The sequence below is a fragment of the Vicia villosa genome, linkage group LG5 (assembly GCF_029867415.1).
Source record: "Vicia villosa cultivar HV-30 ecotype Madison, WI linkage group LG5, Vvil1.0, whole genome shotgun sequence".
NCBI classification, from domain to species: domain Eukaryota; kingdom Viridiplantae; phylum Streptophyta; class Magnoliopsida; order Fabales; family Fabaceae; genus Vicia; species Vicia villosa.
This window is the reverse complement of record NC_081184.1, coordinates 130,502,697-130,525,547: the sequence shown is the minus strand read 5'-3', so window position 1 is coordinate 130,525,547 and position 22,851 is coordinate 130,502,697. Positions and strand designations below refer to the sequence as shown.

The 22,851-nt window shown below is 31.3% G+C and overlaps 4 protein-coding genes across 4 annotated transcripts; all 4 read right to left on the bottom strand.

Moving 5' to 3' along the window:
* Nucleotides 1-6,014: 6,014 nt before the first annotated feature.
* Nucleotides 6,015-6,969, bottom strand: LOC131607349 (lipid transfer protein EARLI 1-like). Its single transcript, XM_058879363.1, has one exon. It carries the CDS (start codon nt 6,926-6,928, stop codon nt 6,242-6,244), a length of 687 nt encoding a protein of 228 aa, XP_058735346.1. The 5' UTR covers nt 6,929-6,969; the 3' UTR covers nt 6,015-6,241.
* A 2,610-nt stretch (nt 6,970-9,579) lies between these two features.
* Nucleotides 9,580-10,356, bottom strand: LOC131607347 (lipid transfer protein EARLI 1-like). The gene has a single exon (XM_058879362.1). The coding sequence runs from the start codon at nt 10,313-10,315 to the stop codon at nt 9,629-9,631; it is 687 nt and encodes a 228-aa protein (XP_058735345.1). The 5' UTR covers nt 10,316-10,356; the 3' UTR covers nt 9,580-9,628.
* A 2,426-nt stretch (nt 10,357-12,782) lies between these two features.
* Nucleotides 12,783-13,743, bottom strand: LOC131607346 (lipid transfer protein EARLI 1-like). The gene has a single exon (XM_058879361.1). The coding sequence runs from the start codon at nt 13,700-13,702 to the stop codon at nt 13,016-13,018; it is 687 nt and encodes a 228-aa protein (XP_058735344.1). The 5' UTR covers nt 13,703-13,743; the 3' UTR covers nt 12,783-13,015.
* Nucleotides 13,744-16,401: 2,658 nt separating this feature from the next.
* LOC131605445 (lipid transfer protein EARLI 1-like) lies at nt 16,402-17,101 on the bottom strand. The gene has a single exon (XM_058877796.1). It carries the CDS (start codon nt 17,086-17,088, stop codon nt 16,402-16,404), a length of 687 nt encoding a protein of 228 aa, XP_058733779.1. The 5' UTR covers nt 17,089-17,101.
* Between the last annotated feature and the right edge of the window lie 5,750 nt (nt 17,102-22,851).

The window sequence follows — 22,851 nt, the reverse complement described above, 5'->3', positions numbered from 1 at the left end:
TTTCTAACTCCGACTTGAACGTTCCAACAACTTCGACAACTTTTCCAATCTCTTGCCAAGGATCCCTTGACAAGGTCTACCGTAATTCGTCGCTTAATAATTATTCTTACGTCAACATCCTACGCAACGGTTACTTAAACTGATAACTTCACAGTCCACCAATAATGCTGAATATGACAACTTCCTAAATTCCATCTTATAACAATTGTCCTTATTCCAAGACGTTCCGACTTGTTAAACAACCAAAATCTTAAATCCATGTTACCTTCGAATTCGGAAACCAACAAACTTCTACATTGCTTGCTCTGTCTCCTTAAGAAATATATTGCACCAATAACTTACAATTGAAACATATCCAAGAAGCACAGCTTCTTCCATACTTCGCTCAAACTAACCCTGCAACAAAACGAACAAGTACCAACAGTGTTTCACACACATGTCGCGTACTAAGGAATAAAACACTAACATCATTCAACTGTCACACAACTCAACTGACTCGACAACTTGGCCGGACGGACCGACCTGCTCTGATACCACTAATGTAACACCCCAAATTCTACCCAAAAATATCATGCGAAAAATTAGAGTATTTTAAAAACTATCAACAATGCACTTGGGATATCACATTTACTTCCTATAAACAACTCATAAACAGATACATAGCACTTTAATCTCAGAGAAGCACAAAACAACTTATAACAACTCTTAGACAAACCAACTTCATTTTAATATGCAGCGGAATCATAACATTCGAATTTATAAACAAATCATCTTATTTAATCGAAAACAACTTCAAACATCATAGTACTTCTCATTATCCAATTTGGAACTCAACAACTAAAACATGAACAACATAGAAACAACAATATAGACAACCCCCGAGTGCTACGTATCAGAGCGACACACCAACCAGACACGGTGAATCTACAAACTTCCACAGCTATACTTGAGTACCTGCCCATTTCCCATGGTAGGGGAAACATCAGCAGAAGGGGTGAGATATCAAACATTATAAAGGAAAGTATGATAATACATATAGCAAAGATAAAATCATACACAATTCACCACTTCTCAATATAAGCAATTTGCATCACAACAATAATGTTAACTATCAACTATAACAATGTATTCAAGTTTACAAGTATGTCATTCAAGCACATAATAACATATACTTCATAATAACAACGTAAATTAATACAACTATCAACAATGGCAAAACATGGTTCATATATTCCACATATATACATATATCATTAATACATATATATATTTGCATTCTCATCATATACGTTTCATTTACATATATCACCAAAATCATGTACCAAACATCACCAAATTTAATTATCACATCTCATGCACACATAACAATCACCTAATCACATAATTACATATATTCAAACATCACGTAACTCCAATGTAACTCAATGCAAGACATGTGACTCTATGCATGTGGTACCCAATATGGACCCAAAGTTCCACCGCTTCCGATTCATATAGAATCTAGCCACGCTTCAGATCCGGACAAGACCAAAGCCACCAAATGTAAACATATAGTTTACCGCTTTCCGATTCACTCTAGAATCCAAGCCACGCTTGTGTTTCAAAGCAATTCCACCTATGTTTCAAGGCACACTATGATATGAATGTATGTACAATCTCACAAATATATGCAATTAAGATCATCTCTACCATCTTAACTTTCCACATATCACAATAATTCAACTCTATGAATTATCCACCAATTGTACACAACATTCACAACACACACACATCATTCACATATGAGAGGCCAATTAATCAATTACGATTCACACAATCCAATTAACACTAGTAATCATACTATCTCATGTTAATTCTCATTTTTGTCAATTATACATGAACACACATTTTCAACATCAAGCAATTAGTCATTAGAATTAATGCTAACCAACTAACCATAAAGAATCAATATCAAAACAACATCATTGGCATGACAATATATATATTTCTCAACATACATATTCAAGCCAAAACACAATTACAAACAATTTCTCAAAATACCGTAATTTACCGATAAACCGAATAATTGGTCCAAGTTCAAGTATATTCCAATCACATAGACTTATTGGAATCAATTCAACTAATAATTTAACTATCCAATTAATAATTAAACTATATTAATTTCAATTCAACTATTATATTTCTATTCCATTATTTTCCAATTCTATAACAAAACCCATTATTTCACTATCAATGGTTTACTCACAACAAACATAACAATCTAATACACATAGATTATCAATTGCACACAACTTATCACATTTATATCATCACATTCCAACAATCATCAAATACCCAAAATTGCAACATAGAAGAACATGGATATCAAAGTATAGAATTAAACCCACTATAACATACTATCATACAACCCTTTAGCATGAAAGAACCCCACCCTTACCTTGACAAATATGAAATCTTTCACCATAGCTCTAAGCTTTTCTCCAAAATAAATCCTTCAAACATAATTTGGAGACACACCTAAAAACCAGTTCGGAAATCAGCTTATCAGACGAACTTAAAATCCTCAAAATCAAAATCTCTCCGGTCAGAACTTACCTCTATGAGTCAGGAACGTTGTGTCAAAACCACGCGAAGATCCAACGGTTGGATTGAGAGATACATCCGTTTTGCTAAGGTGAATCAATGCTGAAACTTGCTGCAAAAATGAGGTTTCTTCTAGCTTTTCTCTTCCACCATTGTTCTCTTCCCTTTTGCCTCTTTTCTCTTCTTCCTATCTTTTCCCCCAAATGAAAATAGTAACCTCTAAAACCTTAATCTTCTCTTACTATCTCACTTATGTCAATTGGGCTTAACCCACCATCCATCCATTATGTTTCTATCACTTAGGCCCATTTAGGTATATCTCTCTAATAACTCAATTAAGTCAAACAACACAAACACTCATATAATTAAATACTTAAATAATTATTATATCACATAATAACTAAATAAATGAGTTATTATTAAAAATACCAAACAATATAATTACTAATATAATTAATAAAAATATTAATAAAAATTGGGATGTTACATGTTCTGCAAGTGAGACATGCCGTAAAGACTCTCACAAGCACACTGCAATGGTAGCTCAGGTGTGTTCGTCATACCAAGAACGCCGATGTGTTCTGCAAGTGAGACACGCCCTATAGAATCTTCTGAGCACATCGCAATGGTAACTTTGGAAACTAGTCCATCAACAATGGCGCCTTATCACCCAGTAGTTTGGCCTACTTCGATTCTAGCATACCACATGCAATCATGCGCAAAAAGGAATACAACCGAACGTTCAACCAGAACGACGGATAAAACAATCAATTACCAATCACGGCACTTCATATGTATTATACCAATATACATAAACCATATCTATACTCATATTCGGAATTTCAATGTCGTAGCATGATTATGGAATCCATTTATTCATCATCACTTAATTCTACTAAAGTGATCATATCATACCATTAGGAATTCACTTACCATATTCCATAATTGAACCAAATGCATTAGATTTAAGCATATTATTAAAGAGCATCGAAAGACCTTTCCAACGCTTCCGACCGGGCTTCGTTTCGAGTTGTAGAACTCAAGTTATGGTCAAAACAATAAAGGGGAAATTTTCTGTCAGGTGCAATCGATTTGCACTGGTGTGCAATCGATTGCTTGCTGAACCAGAAGCGCAGAAAGTCAATTTTTCACAGTGCAATCGATTGCTTGACCCCTGCAATCGATTGCTTACTGAACCAGAAGCAAAAATCACACTTTTCTTGCATTATACCAGTTCCAATACATCTATTTTCATCCAAATCTATTCCAAGCATAAAATAACTATTCTTAGCAGCATATACATGTAATTAACATCTCTATCATCATTATGAACATAGCAACAATTATGATCATGCAACCAACAGATTTGAGCACATAGATTAATATTGGTTAACACCCTAAAGCATTCTAATCATCTTTAATCATGCAAAGCATCTCAAACCCTAAACCCCAATTCACCCAATAGATTTTAAATCCCCATTTTCTATCTATGGACTCACCATGGATTTAGAGAGGTTGAGAGGATGCTCTTGCTGCCATAGGACTTCCATTGATGCAAAAACTCCACTTCTAACACCAACAAATTCGTAGCCACACTTAACACACATTCAACATAGATCTCTCCACTTCAAACCTGTTTATCTCCATCAATACAGTATCTATGAATGCGAACCATATATGCAAATCGAAGAGAATTTCGTAAGCTTTCCAACAAGACAAGAATTGTTACAATCGGAGTTATGAGCTGAAAGTTATTACCTTTTTAGTGGAGCTGCACCATGGATCACGAAAATGGAGATATGAACTTCTTTCTCCTCTTGCTCTTAATCCATTCCTTCTTTCTTTCTCTCATAAATTCTGATTTCATGAAACACTATCTCACCAAATATGTCTTAAGTTCCATGCACTCATGTTTAAAGGCCACAATACCCTTCAACTAAAAGATATTTACACTCTTGCCATGTAGTTCCATTCTAACCAATTCCCTTTTGTTTCTAATTACTCCACAAACTCTTATTAATAATCATTCTTTAGATTAATAAGAAATAAGGCCAATGTGCATTCTAATTATCAATTAACCAATTAATGATAATTATCGGGTTCGGAGAGTCAGGGTATTACACTATTATTGCTAATCTTCCATCATATTGTATACATTTTGTTGCATTTTGTAAAAAAAATCTTTTTTGCACTCATAAACAGTTATAAACCAACAACTTCTTCTGTATAATATAAATCACACACATTTCAATATGTTCTTTATTTTATTTGAAGTTAACTAATATAATTTTTATTTTTGATATTTATTTTAGTTCGATTTTCAAAGTCTTAAAGATATCAATTCTAAAAAAATAGAAGCATTGAAATCGTAAAACTTTTTCTATATTATTCTAAATCATAATTTACTTTCTGTTAACGACTAGTAAAAAAATGCAATATTTACACACAATCGTTGACTATCAGCGCAAGCCACCTGATATGTAATGTAGTTTGGGAAATTGTGAGTTTGGTTAAGCATTGTTAAAGTGTTGAATGTTACACACCAATTTTTACATAATATAATTTCTATATACCGAACTTTTTACGAAAGGTCAAGAGTACGTCGTTAGATTAAAATAAAGGCAAATGGAAACTCTAGCATGAGGTTACCGGCCGCGAAAGCGTGTAAAAATAAAAAAGGTAAATTAATCATCAACATAAAACAACTACACAAAAATAATTTTCCATTTAATTTCAATTTTTATCATGTTTCTACAATTTACTTACTTATTCTTATATATTTATTTATATTTAACCACGTTATTCATCAAGTTAAACTTTGTAATTTTTCCTATTGATGAAACCGGATATTTATTTCCATTCTTCTTCATGCCTTTAGCATAATAATGTCAAAACAACTTACCGAACCTTACCTTCATTATATAATAGTATATTATGACGATTTAGGGTGAGTTCCTTTGTCCTAATTTCTAAAATAACTTTCTAAGTGTATTTCCATATTTAATTTTTCATATAAAACCATTAGTTTTGGAGTTGAACTTATTGAATGATGCATAGCTAAACGAATGTAACAGTTTTGCTCAAGGGTCTAGATTAACAAATGAAACGGAAGAAATAATGCATGTGAATATAGGATGTTTCAATTATTGAATTTTAAAAAACTTATTAAAAATATTATAAGCTCTTTAAAAAAGTTGTCAAAACGCTTTAACTAAACTTATGTCAGTTGGGAGTATATACATTATTCTAATTCCTTTCATGGAGTAATAACACTAGTGTTTAATAGGAATAAGAAAAATATAACTCAAGAATGGCTTTAAGGTAATAAAAATATCTCATAAAGATCATACAAAATAAACACTTTAGAAATATCATAATATTATTAATAGATAATGAAGTCATTGAATTGCATAAACTATATGTCAATGAAAAATCTACTTCTTCATCATCTTTGACATCCAACAACTATCGACAAAGACAGCGTCTTCCATCGATATAATAATTAAACACAATAATACAAATATATATTTTAGTATTAATATAATGAACAGTTTTTATTTAGTAGAACTTATTTCGTTAGTATAATATAATATAATAGGAATAGTCCATTGGTGATGGCGTGCATAAGCCATCATATCGATCATGCATTTTATTGGTCTTAACGGCTGCATTTGAAATTTGTAGGCATTTGACGCCCACATCGGTTCAAGATTAATTGCAAGGGAATGTTAAGATCAATAATGATGATTCCCAAGATATTAGCCTTAAGTGCAGCGCATAGACATATAGAGGCTTCGAGATCAATAAGACCATTGATGAGGTTGCAACAAGGCTTAGTATCTCGTCCAATCCCTACGTTCACAACATTCAACACATTGGCACAAACACTCAATCTTCCTATTTGACAAGTAGGTGACGTCGTAGGAGTTATCTTAGGCGGGGGTGTCAAATATCTTGGTGGTGGTGTGGAAGGAGAGATCATAGGGGGTGTTGCCGTAGGACTTGGCGGTGGTGTGGAAGGAGAGACTATGGGAGGTGTTGTCATAGGATTTGAAGGGGGTGCGGATGGATTTGTTGTAGGTGGTGGTGTAGTAGGACAAGGTGGTGCGATCGTCATAGTTGGTGGGGGTGTAGAAGGTTGCACGGAAGGAGGTACCATAGGTGGTGGTGTCATGAGATGGGGTGGTGGTGTCATTTGACTTGGTGGGAGTTTTGATGGAGGAGGTGGTGTTTTGGGATGAGTTGGTGGTGTCTTAGGATTTGGAGTGGAAGAGACAAGGGTTGAAGCAAAAATAAGATTAATGCAGAGAATTATAATGGACGCAATAGTATTGTTTGATTTCATTGTGCAGTTACGAGAGAAACTGTTGATTGCAATTTTAAATGAGAAATGTATTTAGTTGATGAATAATTTGGAGAAGTAAGGTCCAATATTTATAGGAAAAGATTTTGTTGTAGGTACAAATTTTTTTGTTAGATAAGATACTATAATTTGTATTATTTAGAGAATTAATTTCTAACTAACTATCCTTTAATTCATCTTGCCTAACTATGAAAGAAATATTTGACTTTGAGCGAATTGAAGTTATGTCTTTCACGGCTACAAGCATAGTATGATGTCATTTTAAGGGACTCAAACTATACAAAAAATAGTTCATTTTTGAAGAAGAAGAATAAAAAACAAACAAAATAAATTAATTTAGTTCAACTTGCTTTGAATTGAATTGATATATTTTCTTACTAGTTGCTATTGCAAATAAATACAATAAGAATCTTTGTAAAACACCATGCAAGAATAAAAAAAAGTTGACATTTTACATCGGAAACTTTTGAATCACCTCAATAGTTAAAAACATTTAACTTATAAGAAGTGGCAGTTAATTCTTTAAAAAAATATAGTTTGACTTTTATTAATAAAAATGTAATAGAAAGATAAGGATACAACAAATTGATACAAGAAAGTAGTCAAATTTAACAAATGTTAATACAAGAACCTAAAATAAATGACGAATTGCAAAATAAATATCCTAACATATTCCATTATATCAATTCAATCCATAATTAAGATATAAATTTAAACTATTCGACCGAAACATTTAATTTGCAACATTCTCTTTTTATATAATTCACTTTAGCAAATTTTAAATCAACTAAATGATAGCTAACATAAAATATATTTGATTTCATTAATATACTTTTTCCTATATCTTCATATAAACGTAATAAAGAAATTGCACCTTAGAAGAAAAACAATCACTTAAAGAAAATGTTGACACAATCCTCAATTCTATTGAATAAAAACATACATAAGTTGTCATAGAAAAAAACAATCAATCTACTGGGTGTCATAAACAATGTGAAAGGCAAGGTCCATGAAAGAGTCATCTGTAAAATATAGAACGAAACAGAAGGAAATATATGTCATAAAACTAATTATTGTAAAAATGATATGCCAGTGCGTTTACATTTTTATTTTACTAAGTTAATTCTTTATTAGGTATGTGTCATATTATTGCTAATCTTCCATCATATTGTATACATTTCGTTACATTTTGTAAAAAAAAATTCTTTTTTTGCACTCATAAACAGTTATAAACCAACAACTTCTTCTATATAATATAAATCACACACATTTCAATATGCTCTTTATTTTATTTGAAGTTCACTCATATGATTTTTATTTTTGATATTTATTTTAGTTCGATTTTCAAAGTCTTAAAGATATCAATTCTAAAAAAAATAGAAGCATTGAAATCGTAAAACTTGTTCTATATTATTCTAAATCATAATTTACTTTCTGTTAACGACTAGTAAAAAAATGCAATATTTACACACAATCGTTGACTATCAGCGCAAGCCACCTGATATGTAATGTAGTTTGGGAAATTGTGAGTTTGGTTAAGCATTGTTAAAGTGTTGAATGTTACACACCAATTTTTACATAATATAATTTCTATATACCGAACTTTTTACGAAAGGTCAAGAGTACGTCGTTAGATTAAAATAAAGGCAAATGGAAACTCTAGCATGAGGTTACCGGCCGCGAAAGCGTGTAAAAATAAAAAGGTAAATTAATCATCAACATAAAACAACTACACAAAAATAATTTTCCATTTAATTTCAATTTTTATCATGTTTCTACAATTTACTTACTTATTCTTATATATTTATTTATATTTAACCACGTTATTCATCAAGTTAAACTTTGTAATTTTTCCTATTGATGAAACCGGATATTTATTTCCATTCTTCTTCATGCCTTTAGCATAATAATGTCAAAACAACTTACCGAACCTTACCTTCATTATATAATAGTATATTATGACGATTTAGGGTGAGTTCCTTTGTCCTAATTTCTAAAATAACTTTCTAAGTGTATTTCCATATTTAATTTTTCATATAAAACCATTAGTTTTGGAGTTGAACTTATTGAATGATGCATAGCTAAACGAATGTAACAGTTTTGCTCAAGGGTCTAGATTAACAAATGAAACGGAAGAAATAATGCATGTGAATATAGGAGGTTTCAATTATTGAATTTTAAAAAACTTATTAAAAATATTATAAGCTCTTTAAAAAAGTTGTCAAAACGCTTTAACTAAACTTATGTCAGTTGGGAGTATATACATTATTCTAATTCCTTTCATGGAGTAATAACACTAGTGTTTAATAGGAATAAGAAAAATATAACTCAAGAATGGCTTTAAGGTAATAAAAATATCTCATAAAGATCATACAAAATAAACACTTTAGAAATATCATAATATTATTAATAGATAATGAAGTCATTGAATTGCATAAACTATATGTCAATGAAAAATCTACTTCTTCATCATCTTTGACATCCAACAACTATCGACAAAGACAGCGTCTTCCATCGATATAATAATTAAACACAATAATACAAATATATATTTTAGTATTAATATAATGAACAGTTTTTATTTAGTAGAACTTATTTCGTTAATATAATATAATATAATAGGAATAGTCCATTGGCGATGGCGTGCATAAGCCATCATATCGATCATGCATTTTATTGGTCTTAACGGCTGCATTTGAAATTTGTAGGCATTTGACGCCCACATCGGTTCAAGATTAATTGCAAGGGAATGTTAAGATCAATAATGATGATTCCCAAGATATTAGCCTTAAGTGCAGCGCATAGACATATAGAGGCTTCGAGATCAATAAGACCATTGATGAGGTTGCAACAAGGCTTAGTATCTCGTCCAATCCCTACGTTCACAACATTCAACACATTGGCACAAACACTCAATCTTCCTATTTGACAAGTAGGTGACGTCGTAGGAGTTATCTTAGGCGGGGGTGTCAAATATCTTGGTGGTGGTGTGGAAGGAGAGATCATAGGGGGTGTTGCCGTAGGACTTGGCGGTGGTGTGGAAGGAGAGACTATGGGAGGTGTTGTCATAGGATTTGAAGGGGGTGCGGATGGATTTGTTGTAGGTGGTGGTGTAGTAGGACAAGGTGGTGCGATCGTCATAGTTGGTGGGGGTGTAGAAGGTTGCACGGAAGGAGGTACCATAGGTGGTGGTGTCATGAGATGGGGTGGTGGTGTCATTTGACTTGGTGGGAGTTTTGATGGAGGAGGTGGTGTTTTGGGATGAGTTGGTGGTGTCTTAGGATTTGGAGTGGAAGAGACAAGGGTTGAAGCAAAAATAAGATTAATGCAGAGAATTATAATGGACGCAATAGTATTGTTTGATTTCATTGTGCAGTTACGAGAGAAACTGTTGATTGCAATTTTAAATGAGAAATGTATTTAGTTGATGAATAATTTGGAGAAGTAAGGTCCAATATTTATAGGAAAAGATTTTGTTGTAGGTACAAATTTTTTTGTTAGATAAGATACTATAATTTGTATTATTTAGAGAATTAATTTCTAACTAACTATCCTTTAATTCATCTTGCCTAACTATGAAAGAAATATTTGACTTTGAGCGAATTGAAGTTATGTCTTTCACGGCTACAAGCATAGTATGATGTCATTTTAAGGGACTCAAACTATACAAAAAATAGTTCATTTTTGAAGAAGAAGAATAAAAAACAAACAAAATAAATTAATTTAGTTCAACTTGCTTTGAATTGAATTGATATATTTTCTTACTAGTTGCTATTGCAAATAAATACAATAAGAATCTTTGTAAAACACCATGCAAGAATAAAAAAAAGTTGACATTTTACATCGGAAACTTTTGAATCACCTCAATAGTTAAAAACATTTAACTTATAAGAAGTGGCAGTTAATTCTTTAAAAAAATATAGTTTGACTTTTATTAATAAAAATGTAATAGAAAGATAAGGATACAACAAATTGATACAAGAAAGTAGTCAAATTTAACAAATGTTAATACAAGAACCTAAAATAAATGACGAATTGCAAAATAAATATCCTAACATATTCCATTATATCAATTCAATCCATAATTAAGATATAAATTTAAACTATTCGACCGAAACATTTAATTTGCAACATTCTCTTTTTATATAATTCACTTTAGCAAATTTTAAATCAACTAAATGATAGCTAACATAAAATATATTTGATTTCATTAATATACTTTTTCCTATATCTTCATATAAACGTAATAAAGAAATTGCACCTTAGAAGAAAAACAATCACTTAAAGAAAATGTTGACACAATCCTCAATTCTATTGAATAAAAACATACATAAGTTGTCATAGAAAAAAACAATCAATCTACTGGGTGTCATAAACAATGTGAAAGGCAAGGTCCATGAAAGAGTCATCTGTAAAATATAGAACGAAACAGAAGGAAATATATGTCATAAAACTAATTATTGTAAAAATGATATGCCAGTGCGTTTACATTTTTATTTTACTAAGTTAATTCTTTATTAGGTATGTGTCATATTATTGCTAATCTTCCATCATATTGTATACATTTCGTTACATTTTGTAAAAAAAAATTCTTTTTTTGCACTCATAAACAGTTATAAACCAACAACTTCTTCTGTATAATATAAATCACACACATTTCAATATGCTCTTTATTTTATTTGAAGTTCACTCATATGATTTTTATTTTTGATATTTATTTTAGTTCGATTTTCAAAGTCTTAAAGATATCAATTCTAAAAAAAATAGAAGCATTGAAATCGTAAAACTTGTTCTATATTATTCTAAATCATAATTTACTTTCTGTTAACGACTAGTAAAAAAATGCAATATTTACACACAATCGTTGACTATCAGCGCAAGCCACCTGATATGTAATGTAGTTTGGGAAATTGTGAGTTTGGTTAAGCATTGTTAAAGTGTTGAATGTTACACACCAATTTTTACATAATATAATTTCTATATACCGAACTTTTTACGAAAGGTCAAGAGTACGTCGTTAGATTAAAATAAAGGCAAATGGAAACTCTAGCATGAGGTTACCGGCCGCGAAAGCGTGTAAAAATAAAAAGGTAAATTAATCATCAACATAAAACAACTACACAAAAATAATTTTCCATTTAATTTCAATTTTTATCATGTTTCTACAATTTACTTACTTATTCTTATATATTTATTTATATTTAACCACGTTATTCATCAAGTTAAACTTTGTAATTTTTCCTATTGATGAAACCGGATATTTATTTCCATTCTTCTTCATGCCTTTAGCATAATAATGTCAAAACAACTTACCGAACCTTACCTTCATTATATAATAGTATATTATGACGATTTAGGGTGAGTTCCTTTGTCCTAATTTCTAAAATAACTTTCTAAGTGTATTTCCATATTTAATTTTTCATATAAAACCATTAGTTTTGGAGTTGAACTTATTGAATGATGCATAGCTAAACGAATGTAACAGTTTTGCTCAAGGGTCTAGATTAACAAATGAAACGGAAGAAATAATGCATGTGAATATAGGAGGTTTCAATTATTGAATTTTAAAAAACTTATTAAAAATATTATAAGCTCTTTAAAAAAGTTGTCAAAACGCTTTAACTAAACTTATGTCAGTTGGGAGTATATACATTATTCTAATTCCTTTCATGGAGTAATAACACTAGTGTTTAATAGGAATAAGAAAAATATAACTCAAGAATGGCTTTAAGGTAATAAAAATATCTCATAAAGATCATACAAAATAAACACTTTAGAAATATCATAATATTATTAATAGATAATGAAGTCATTGAATTGCATAAACTATATGTCAATGAAAAATCTACTTCTTCATCATCTTTGACATCCAACAACTATCGACAAAGACAGCGTCTTCCATCGATATAATAATTAAACACAATAATACAAATATATATTTTAGTATTAATATAATGAACAGTTTTTATTTAGTAGAACTTATTTCGTTAATATAATATAATATAATAGGAATAGTCCATTGGTGATGGCGTGCATAAGCCATCATATCGATCATGCATTTTATTGGTCTTAACGGCTGCATTTGAAATTTGTAGGCATTTGACGCCCACATCGGTTCAAGATTAATTGCAAGGGAATGTTAAGATCAATAATGATGATTCCCAAGATATTAGCCTTAAGTGCAGCGCATAGACATATAGAGGCTTCGAGATCAATAAGACCATTGATGAGGTTGCAACAAGGCTTAGTATCTCGTCCAATCCCTACGTTCACAACATTCAACACATTGGCACAAACACTCAATCTTCCTATTTGACAAGTAGGTGACGTCGTAGGAGTTATCTTAGGCGGGGGTGTCAAATATCTTGGTGGTGGTGTGGAAGGAGAGATCATAGGGGGTGTTGCCGTAGGACTTGGCGGTGGTGTGGAAGGAGAGACTATGGGAGGTGTTGTCATAGGATTTGAAGGGGGTGCGGATGGATTTGTTGTAGGTGGTGGTGTAGTAGGACAAGGTGGTGCGATCGTCATAGTTGGTGGGGGTGTAGAAGGTTGCACGGAAGGAGGTACCATAGGTGGTGGTGTCATGAGATGGGGTGGTGGTGTCATTTGACTTGGTGGGAGTTTTGATGGAGGAGGTGGTGTTTTGGGATGAGTTGGTGGTGTCTTAGGATTTGGAGTGGAAGAGACAAGGGTTGAAGCAAAAATAAGATTAATGCAGAGAATTATAATGGACGCAATAGTATTGTTTGATTTCATTGTGTAGTTACGAGAGAAACTGTTGATTGCAATTTTAAATGAGAAATGTATTTAGTTGATGAATAATTTGGAGAAGTAAGGTCCAATATTTATAGGAAAAGATTTTGTTGTAGGTACAAATTTTTTTGTTAGATAAGATACTATAATTTGTATTATTTAGAGAATTAATTTCTAACTAACTATCCTTTAATTCATCTTGCCTAACTATGAAAGAAATATTTGACTTTGAGCGAATTGAAGTTATGTCTTTCACGGCTACAAGCATAGTATGATGTCATTTTAAGGGACTCAAACTATACAAAAAATAGTTCATTTTTGAAGAAGAAGAATAAAAAACAAACAAAATAAATTAATTTAGTTCAACTTGCTTTGAATTGAATTGATATATTTTCTTACTAGTTGCTATTGCAAATAAATACAATAAGAATCTTTGTAAAACACCATGCAAGAATAAAAAAAAGTTGACATTTTACATCGGAAACTTTTGAATCACCTCAATAGTTAAAAACATTTAACTTATAAGAAGTGGCAGTTAATTCTTTAAAAAAATATAGTTTGACTTTTATTAATAAAAATGTAATAGAAAGATAAGGATACAACAAATTGATACAAGAAAGTAGTCAAATTTAACAAATGTTAATACAAGAACCTAAAATAAATGACGAATTGCAAAATAAATATCCTAACATATTCCATTATATCAATTCAATCCATAATTAAGATATAAATTTAAACTATTCGACCGAAACATTTAATTTGCAACATTCTCTTTTTATATAATTCACTTTAGCAAATTTTAAATCAACTAAATGATAGCTAACATAAAATATATTTGATTTCATTAATATACTTTTTCCTATATCTTCATATAAACGTAATAAAGAAATTGCACCTTAGAAGAAAAACAATCACTTAAAGAAAATGTTGACACAATCCTCAATTCTATTGAATAAAAACATACATAAGTTGTCATAGAAAAAAACAATCAATCTACTGGGTGTCATAAACAATGTGAAAGGCAAGGTCCATGAAAGAGTCATCTGTAAAATATAGAACGAAACAGAAGGAAATATATGTCATAAAACTAATTATTGTAAAAATGATATGCCAGTGCGTTTACATTTTTATTTTACTAAGTTAATTCTTTATTAGGTATGTGTCATATTATTGCTAATCTTCCATCATATTGTATACATTTCGTTACATTTTGTAAAAAAAAATTCTTTTTTGCACTCATAAACAGTTATAAACCAACAACTTCTTCTGTATAATATAAATCACACACATTTCAATATGCTCTTTATTTTATTTGAAGTTCACTCATATGATTTTTATTTTTGATATTTATTTTAGTTCGATTTTCAAAGTCTTAAAGATATCAATTCTAAAAAAAATAGAAGCATTGAAATCGTAAAACTTGTTCTATATTATTCTAAATCATAATTTACTTTCTGTTAACGACTAGTAAAAAAATGCAATATTTACACACAATCGTTGACTATCAGCGCAAGCCACCTGATATGTAATGTAGTTTGGGAAATTGTGAGTTTGGTTAAGCATTGTTAAAGTGTTGAATGTTACACACCAATTTTTACATAATATAATTTCTATATACCGAACTTTTTACGAAAGGTCAAGAGTACGTCGTTAGATTAAAATAAAGGCAAATGGAAACTCTAGCATGAGGTTACCGGCCGCGAAAGCGTGTAAAAATAAAAAGGTAAATTAATCATCAACATAAAACAACTACACAAAAATAATTTTCCATTTAATTTCAATTTTTATCATGTTTCTACAATTTACTTACTTATTCTTATATATTTATTTAAATTTAACCACGTTATTCATCAAGTTAAACTTTGTAATTTTTCCTATTGATGAAACCGGATATTTATTTCCATTCTTCTTCATGCCTTTAGCATAATAATGTCAAAACAACTTACCGAACCTTACCTTCATTATATAATAGTATATTATGACGATTTAGGGTTAGTTCCTTTGTCCTAATTTCTAAAATAACTTTCTAAGTGTATTTCCATATTTAATTTTTCATATAAAACCATTAGTTTTGGAGTTAAACTTATTGAATGATGCATAGCTAAACGAATGTAACAGTTTTGCTCAAGGGTCTAGATTAACAAATGAAACGGAAGAAATAATGCATGTGAATATAGGATGTTTCAATTATTGAATTTAAAAAAACTTATTAAAAATATTATAAGCTCTTTAAAAAAGTTGTCAAAACGCTTTAACTAAACTTATGTCAGTTGGGAGTATATACATTATTCTAATTCCTTTCATGGAGTAATAACACTAGTGTTTAATAGGAATAAGAAAAATATAACTCAAGAATGGCTTTAAGGTAATAAAAATATCTCATAAAGATCATACAAAATAAACACTTTAGAAATATCATAATATTATTAATAGATAAAGAAGTCATTGAAATGCATAAACTATATGTCAATGAAAAATCTACTTCTTCATCATCTTTGACATCCAACAACTATCGACAAAGACAGCGTCTTCCATCGATATAATAATTAAACACAATAATACAAATATATATTTTAGTATTAATATAATGAACAGTTTTTATTTAGTAGAACTTATTTCGTTAATATAATATAATATAATAGGAATAGTCCATTGGTGATGGCGTGCATAAGCCATCATATCGATCATGCATTTTATTTGTCTTAACGGCTGCATTTGAAATTTGTAGGCATTTGACGCCCACATCGGTTCAAGATTAATTGCAAGGGAATGTTAAGATCAATAATGATGATTCCCAAGATATTAGCCTTAAGTGCAGCGCATAGACATATAGAGGCTTCGAGATCAATAAGACCATTGATGAGGTTGCAACAAGGCTTAGTATCTTGTCCAATCCCTACGTTCACAATATTCAACACATTGGCACAAACACTCAATCTTCCTATTTGACAAGTAGGTGACGTCGTAGGAGTTATCTTAGGCGGGGGTGTCAAATATCTTGGTGGTGGTGTGGAAGGAGAGATCATAGGGGGTGTTGCCGTAGGACTTGGCGGTGGTGTGGAAGGAGAGACTATGGGAGGTGTTGTCATAGGATTTGAAGGGGGTGCGGATGGATTTTTCATAGGTGGTGGTGTAGTAGGACAAGGTGGTGCGATCGTTATAGTTGGTGGGGGTGTAGAAGGTTGCACGGAAGGAGGTACCATAGGTGGTGGTGTCATGAGATGGGGTGGTGGTGTCATTTGACTTGGTGGGAGTTTTGATGGAGGAGGTGGTGTTTTGGGATGAGTTGGTGGTGTCTTAGGATTTGGAGTGGAAGAGACAAGGGTTGAAGCAAAAATAAGATTAATGCAGAGAATTATAATGGACGCAATAGTATTGTTTGATTTCATTGTGCAGCTACGAGAGAAACTGTTGATTGCAATTTTAAATGAGAAATGTATTTAGTTGATGAATAATTTGGAGAAGTAAGGTCCAATATTTATAGGAAAAGATTTTGTTGTAGGTACAAATTTTTTTGTTAGATAAGATACTATAATTTGTATTATTTAGAGAATTAATTTCTAACTAACTATCCTTTAATTCATCTTGCCTAACTATGAAAGAAATATTTGACTTTGAGCGAATTGAAGTTATGTCTTTCACGGCTACAAGCATAGTATGATGTCATTTTAAGGGACTCAAACGATACAATAAATAGTTCATTTTTGAAGAAGAAGAATAAAATACAAACAAAATAAATTAATTTAGTTCAACTTGCTTTGAATTGAATTGATATATTTTCTTACTAGTTGCTCTTGCAAATAAATACAATAAGAATCTTTGTAAAACGCCATGCAAGAATAAAAAAAAGTTGACATTTTACATCGGAAACTTTTGAATCACCTCAATAGTTAAAAACATTTAACTTATAAGAAGTGGCAGTTAATTCTTTAAAAAACTATAGTTTGACTTTTATTAATAAAAATGTAATAGAAAGATAAGGATACAACAAATTGATACAAGAAAGTAGTCAAATTTAACAAATGTTAATACAAGAACCTAAAATAAATGACGAATTGCAAAATAAATATCCTAACATATTCCATTATATCAATTCAATCCATAATTAAGATATAATTTTAAACTATTCGACCGAAACATTTAATTTGCAACATTCTCTTTTTATATAATTCACTTTAGCAAAATTTAAATCAACTAAATGATAGCTAACATAAAATATATTTGATTTCATTAATATAATTTTTCCTATATCTTCATATAAACAAACGTAATAAAGAAATTGCACCTTAGAAGAAAAACAATCACTTAAAGAAAATGTTGACACAATCCTCAATTCTATTGAATAAAAACATACATAAGTTGTCAAAGAAAAAAAACAATCAATCTACTAGGTGTCATAAACAATGTGAAAGGCAAGGTCCATGAAAGAGTCATCTGTAAAATGTAGAACAAAACAGAAGGAAATATATGTCATAAAACAAATTATTGTAAAAATAATATGCCAGTGCGTTTCCATTTTTATTTTACTAAATTAATTCTTTATTAGGTATGTGTCCTATTATTGCTAATCTTCCATCATATTGTATACATTTCGTTACATTTTGTAAAAAAAAAATCTTTTTTGCACTCATAAACAGTTATAAACCAACAACTTCTTCTGTATAATATAAATCACACACATTTCAATATGCTCTTTATTTTATTTGAAGTTCACTCATATGATTTTTATTTTTGATATTTATTTTAGTTCGATTTTCAAAGTCTTAAAGATATACATTCTAAGAAAATAGAAGCATTGAAATCGTAAAACTTGTTCTATATTATTCTAAATCATAATTTACTTTCTGTTAACGACTAGTAGAAAAATGCAATATTTACACACAATCGTTGACTATCAGCGCAAGCCACCTGATATGTAATGTAGTTTGGGAAATTGTGAGTTTGGTTAAGCATTGTTAAAGTGTTGAATGTTACACACCAATTTTTACATAATATAATTTCTATATACCGAACTTTTTACGAAAGGTCAAGAGCATAGGCGAAGCTTGGGCCCGGCTAGGGTGGGCCATTGCCCAGGCTGTGGCCCAATTTTTTTTTGAGCTGGAGTGAAAAAATAAATATTAAATTAAAAAAAAATGAGAAACTAAACCAGAAAAAAATAGATAGTGACGAGATATCCACCGCCGCAGCACAGAATTTTGGACCACGGTAACAACGCTACCCACCGGCACCGCCACCTCCGCCGACGTTTTCTCAACCTTCGCGGATTCGATAATCTTTTTTCTCCATTAATGTTTTGATTTGCTAATTTACAAGATTCAGGAAATTTTTACTGTTTGCAATTGATTTACCTTTGATTTGAATGAATTTGAAGTGAAATTGAAAGAGGCTTGAATAATTGTGGTGATGGTGTTGTTGTGGAGATGAAGATAAAGGTGTTTTTGTGGTGAGTGGTGACTGTGTTGTTGTGGAGAAGAGATGAGATTGCCGAAAAGTATCATTGTTGTGGACTTGTGGTCTTGTGTAGAACTTTCATTTTTCAGTAGCTAGCCAATTCAAAAGAAAGAGAAGAAAAAGTATACTACGTGGCAATATATAATGTATTATCTATTATCTATATATAAATTATCTCAACTATAAGTAATATATAATGTGTTAATATCTTCCATTTTAATACTATAGTTTTAGTTATTAAAAATTTATAGTATTAAAACTATATTTTCTATTTTAGCCTATGAATTTTATATATATATATATATATATATATATATATATATATATATATATATATATATATATATATATATATATATATATTCTTGTTTGATTGTAATATTCCACAATAGTTTTATCGGGTTTATTATTATTAATTGTTTGATTTGTTTTATTCAATAACAGAGATGGGGAGATTTTTTATTGATATTGATTGATAGAGAACGTATTGAGAATGTGAATGTTGAGCAACTGAAAACCGAATTACAATCACTATCTAATAATGTGATTGATGAGTTTAATCCAAATGAGATTGTGTGTGATCCAAGTCTTAGGAAACAAATTAATGAGTATGCTCCGATCAAGGGCAAAAGGGAGGACTATCACTAATCTTCATCATTACCGTGCAGAGATTTTTTATGTAGCTATTGACAAAATATGTGTCGAGATAGATCAACGCTTTAGTGAAGGAAGTCACATTATTCTTGATTGCTTATCATGTCTTGACCCCAAGAACTATTTCTCCAAGTTTGATGTTGATAAGTTTGCCCGTCTTGCTGATATTTATCATGAAGACTTTTCGGATGATGACCGTAGAGCAATAAGGGATCAACTTCATCGCAAAGAAGTCTCGAAAAAGACATTTGCCTCGTGATTTTATTTAGCATCCTATAGTAAGGTTATCTTTCATCTCTTCTATGTTGTTTGATGAGTATTTATATATTATATACAATAAATTTGCGGTATATAAATTTTTGCCCAGGCTTTATAACTTTTCTGGCTTCGCCACTGGTCAAGAGTACGTCGTTAGATTAAAATAAAGGCAAATGGAAACTCTAGCATGAGGTTACCGGCCGCGAAAGCGTGTAAAAATAAAAAGGTAAATTAATCATCAACATAAAACAACTACACAAAAATAATTTTCCATTTAATTTCAATTTTTATCATGTTTCTACAATTTACTTACTTATTCTTATATATTTATTTATATTTAACCACGTTATTCATCAAGTTAAACTTTGTAATTTTTCCAATTGATGAAACCGGATATTTATTTCCATTCTTCTTCATGCCTTTAGCATAATAATGTCAAAACAACATACCGAACCTTACCTTCATTATATAATAGTATATTATGATGATTTAGGGTTAGTTCCTTTGTCCTAATTTCTAAAATAACTTTCTAAGTGTATTTCCATATTTAATTTTTCATATAAAACCATTAGTTTTGGAGTTGAACTTATTGAATGATGCATAGCTAAACGAATGTAACAGTTTTGCTCAAGGGTCTAGATTAACAAATGAAACGGAAGAAATAATGCATGTGAATATAGGATGTTTCAATTATTGAATTTTAAAAAACTTATTAAAAATATTATAAGCTCTTTAAAAAAGTTGTCAAAACGCTTTAACTAAACTTATTGTAATACCCCGTATTAAATTAAATGCTCTAATGTTATTAGCTGACACCGAGGTTTTATTAATTGGTACATTAGAGATACTTTTGGACATTTGAGTTAGTAGTGTAACTTGAGATATTCCTTATATCTTTTCCTTTTGGTTTTCTTCTTCATTTGCAACAAAAAAGAGAAAGTTAGAGAGAAGAAGTAGAGAGAAGGAGGAGCAAGAAGAGAAAGGAGAAGAAAGCTTGGATCTTCATCATTTCTCCGCCGAATCGACTCATCTTCGACATCAACGACTCATAATCGAGGTGGGTTCTAGTTAGAAACTTATAGCTTTTGATTATGGATGGAAATCATAAGTTTTGCATTTTGGGGTTTTCTATAGAAAAACCTAGATTTTGAATCAAACCATGGATGTTCATGATTGAGTGTTGTATATCCCAAGTGTACCATGTATGAGTTGTTTCTATGCTTTAGTATGATTCTGGAACAGGTTTGAGTATGGAGATGGTTGGATTAAACCATGGGAAAGGCAAGAAAACAGATCTGAAATTTCTGATTTCGCGCGCTTCGCGGCGCGAACTATAGGTAGCGGCGCGAACCATGCAGAAGAAGTTTGGGGGTTTGGTTCTGTCATCAGTACGCGGCGCGTTCAAGGGTTCGCGACGCGAACACTATGAGAATGTTGTGAGGTTTGCCACTGCCTGAGGTTCGCGGCGCGACCTAGCTGTTGCGCGGCGCGAACTGAAGGTTACTTAGCCAATTCTTTAGTTTAATGAGATAAAACTGTTTCGATCATAACTTTTGAACCATAACTCTGTTTTAATCACCGTTCGAAGTGATAGGAAGCTAGAAGCGTGTACTTTCTAGTAGTGTAGGTTTTGGGAACAAAGGGAGAATTATTTAATCGAGAGTCGGGAATTGCTTGATTACTTGGGTTGGTTTTCGTTCGAATTCATGAGAACGTTATGCTTTTGGTATGATGCTTGTGTACTCTATAATTGTTATTGAGTTCTATTGCAGGTGGATTAGTATACCTTGTTATATATGTTTATATCAAGAGGGTTGAATAACTTCATTGTTATGTGAATAAAAGATAAGTGAGGAAAACTAGGGTTTGTTAGGTATGTGTATCTTAACAAAGAAAACCTAGGATGAGACATTATATGGAACATACGTGTTTAGAATCTTATGAGGAAAGGCTAACAGGCCTAGTGATTTGCGTGAGCGATCACCAAAGTATGAAGGGCTAACAGGCCTAGTGGTTTGCGGAAGCGATCACCATTGTATGATGTATTAATCGGAACCGTTGTATTTCTTTATTTCTTTATTTTTCTTTTGAATGCTAACAGGCATTCTTCGTGCAGAGAGGCACTGTGCAGAGAGGCACAAATAATCTTGGCCGGTTTGATTCCCGCTTTTGTGTACGAATGGAACCTACGGGTAGAGACTTGTGATGGTGTACGGGCCATGTGAAGTGACGAGTCATGGGGAAAGGCTCATGAGTCCGAATCCATTTCGTATGTCAAGATTTTTCCAAAGGATCAGTGACTCGTGCCACCTCCTAGACGTAGAAGGGGACGGGAATATGGGGATGCCTTGGTATTGGTTTCCGATTAATAATCTTGTGTTGAGTTGTTGAACTCTAAGTATGATTCCATATAATGTTAGTATGAGAACTCAAGGTCTAGTTCCTTTTATGACTTGAGACTTATAGGTTAGAACCTTGTAAAGCCGAGAGGATCCATAGGATAGGGAACTCACTGAGATTTTGTATCTCACCCCATTATATATTGATTTCAGGTGCTACAGGTTCCGCGAAGGGTAAGGAGAAGGCAATTTGATTCCTTATTCCTTATGTTCTTTGGTATGGCGAAGCTTCCGTTGTGGAGTTCTTTTGAGATCATTGTTTGATCTAGTTCTTAGTATTTTTATTTTTGAACATCTTGTATGTATTATGCCATTGTGTAGGACTTTTGTATTAGGGCATTAATATGTATAATGTGTTGACTAGGAACTTATTGGTATTTCAGTACC

Bases quoted from the DNA above. Each gene is read 5' to 3' on its own strand.
- LOC131607349 (XM_058879363.1), bottom strand. From the start codon at position 6,928: ATGAAATCAAACAATACTATTGCGTCCATTATAATTCTCTGCATTAAT.
- LOC131607347 (XM_058879362.1), bottom strand. From the start codon at position 10,315: ATGAAATCAAACAATACTATTGCGTCCATTATAATTCTCTGCATTAAT.
- LOC131607346 (XM_058879361.1), bottom strand. From the start codon at position 13,702: ATGAAATCAAACAATACTATTGCGTCCATTATAATTCTCTGCATTAAT.
- LOC131605445 (XM_058877796.1), bottom strand. From the start codon at position 17,088: ATGAAATCAAACAATACTATTGCGTCCATTATAATTCTCTGCATTAAT.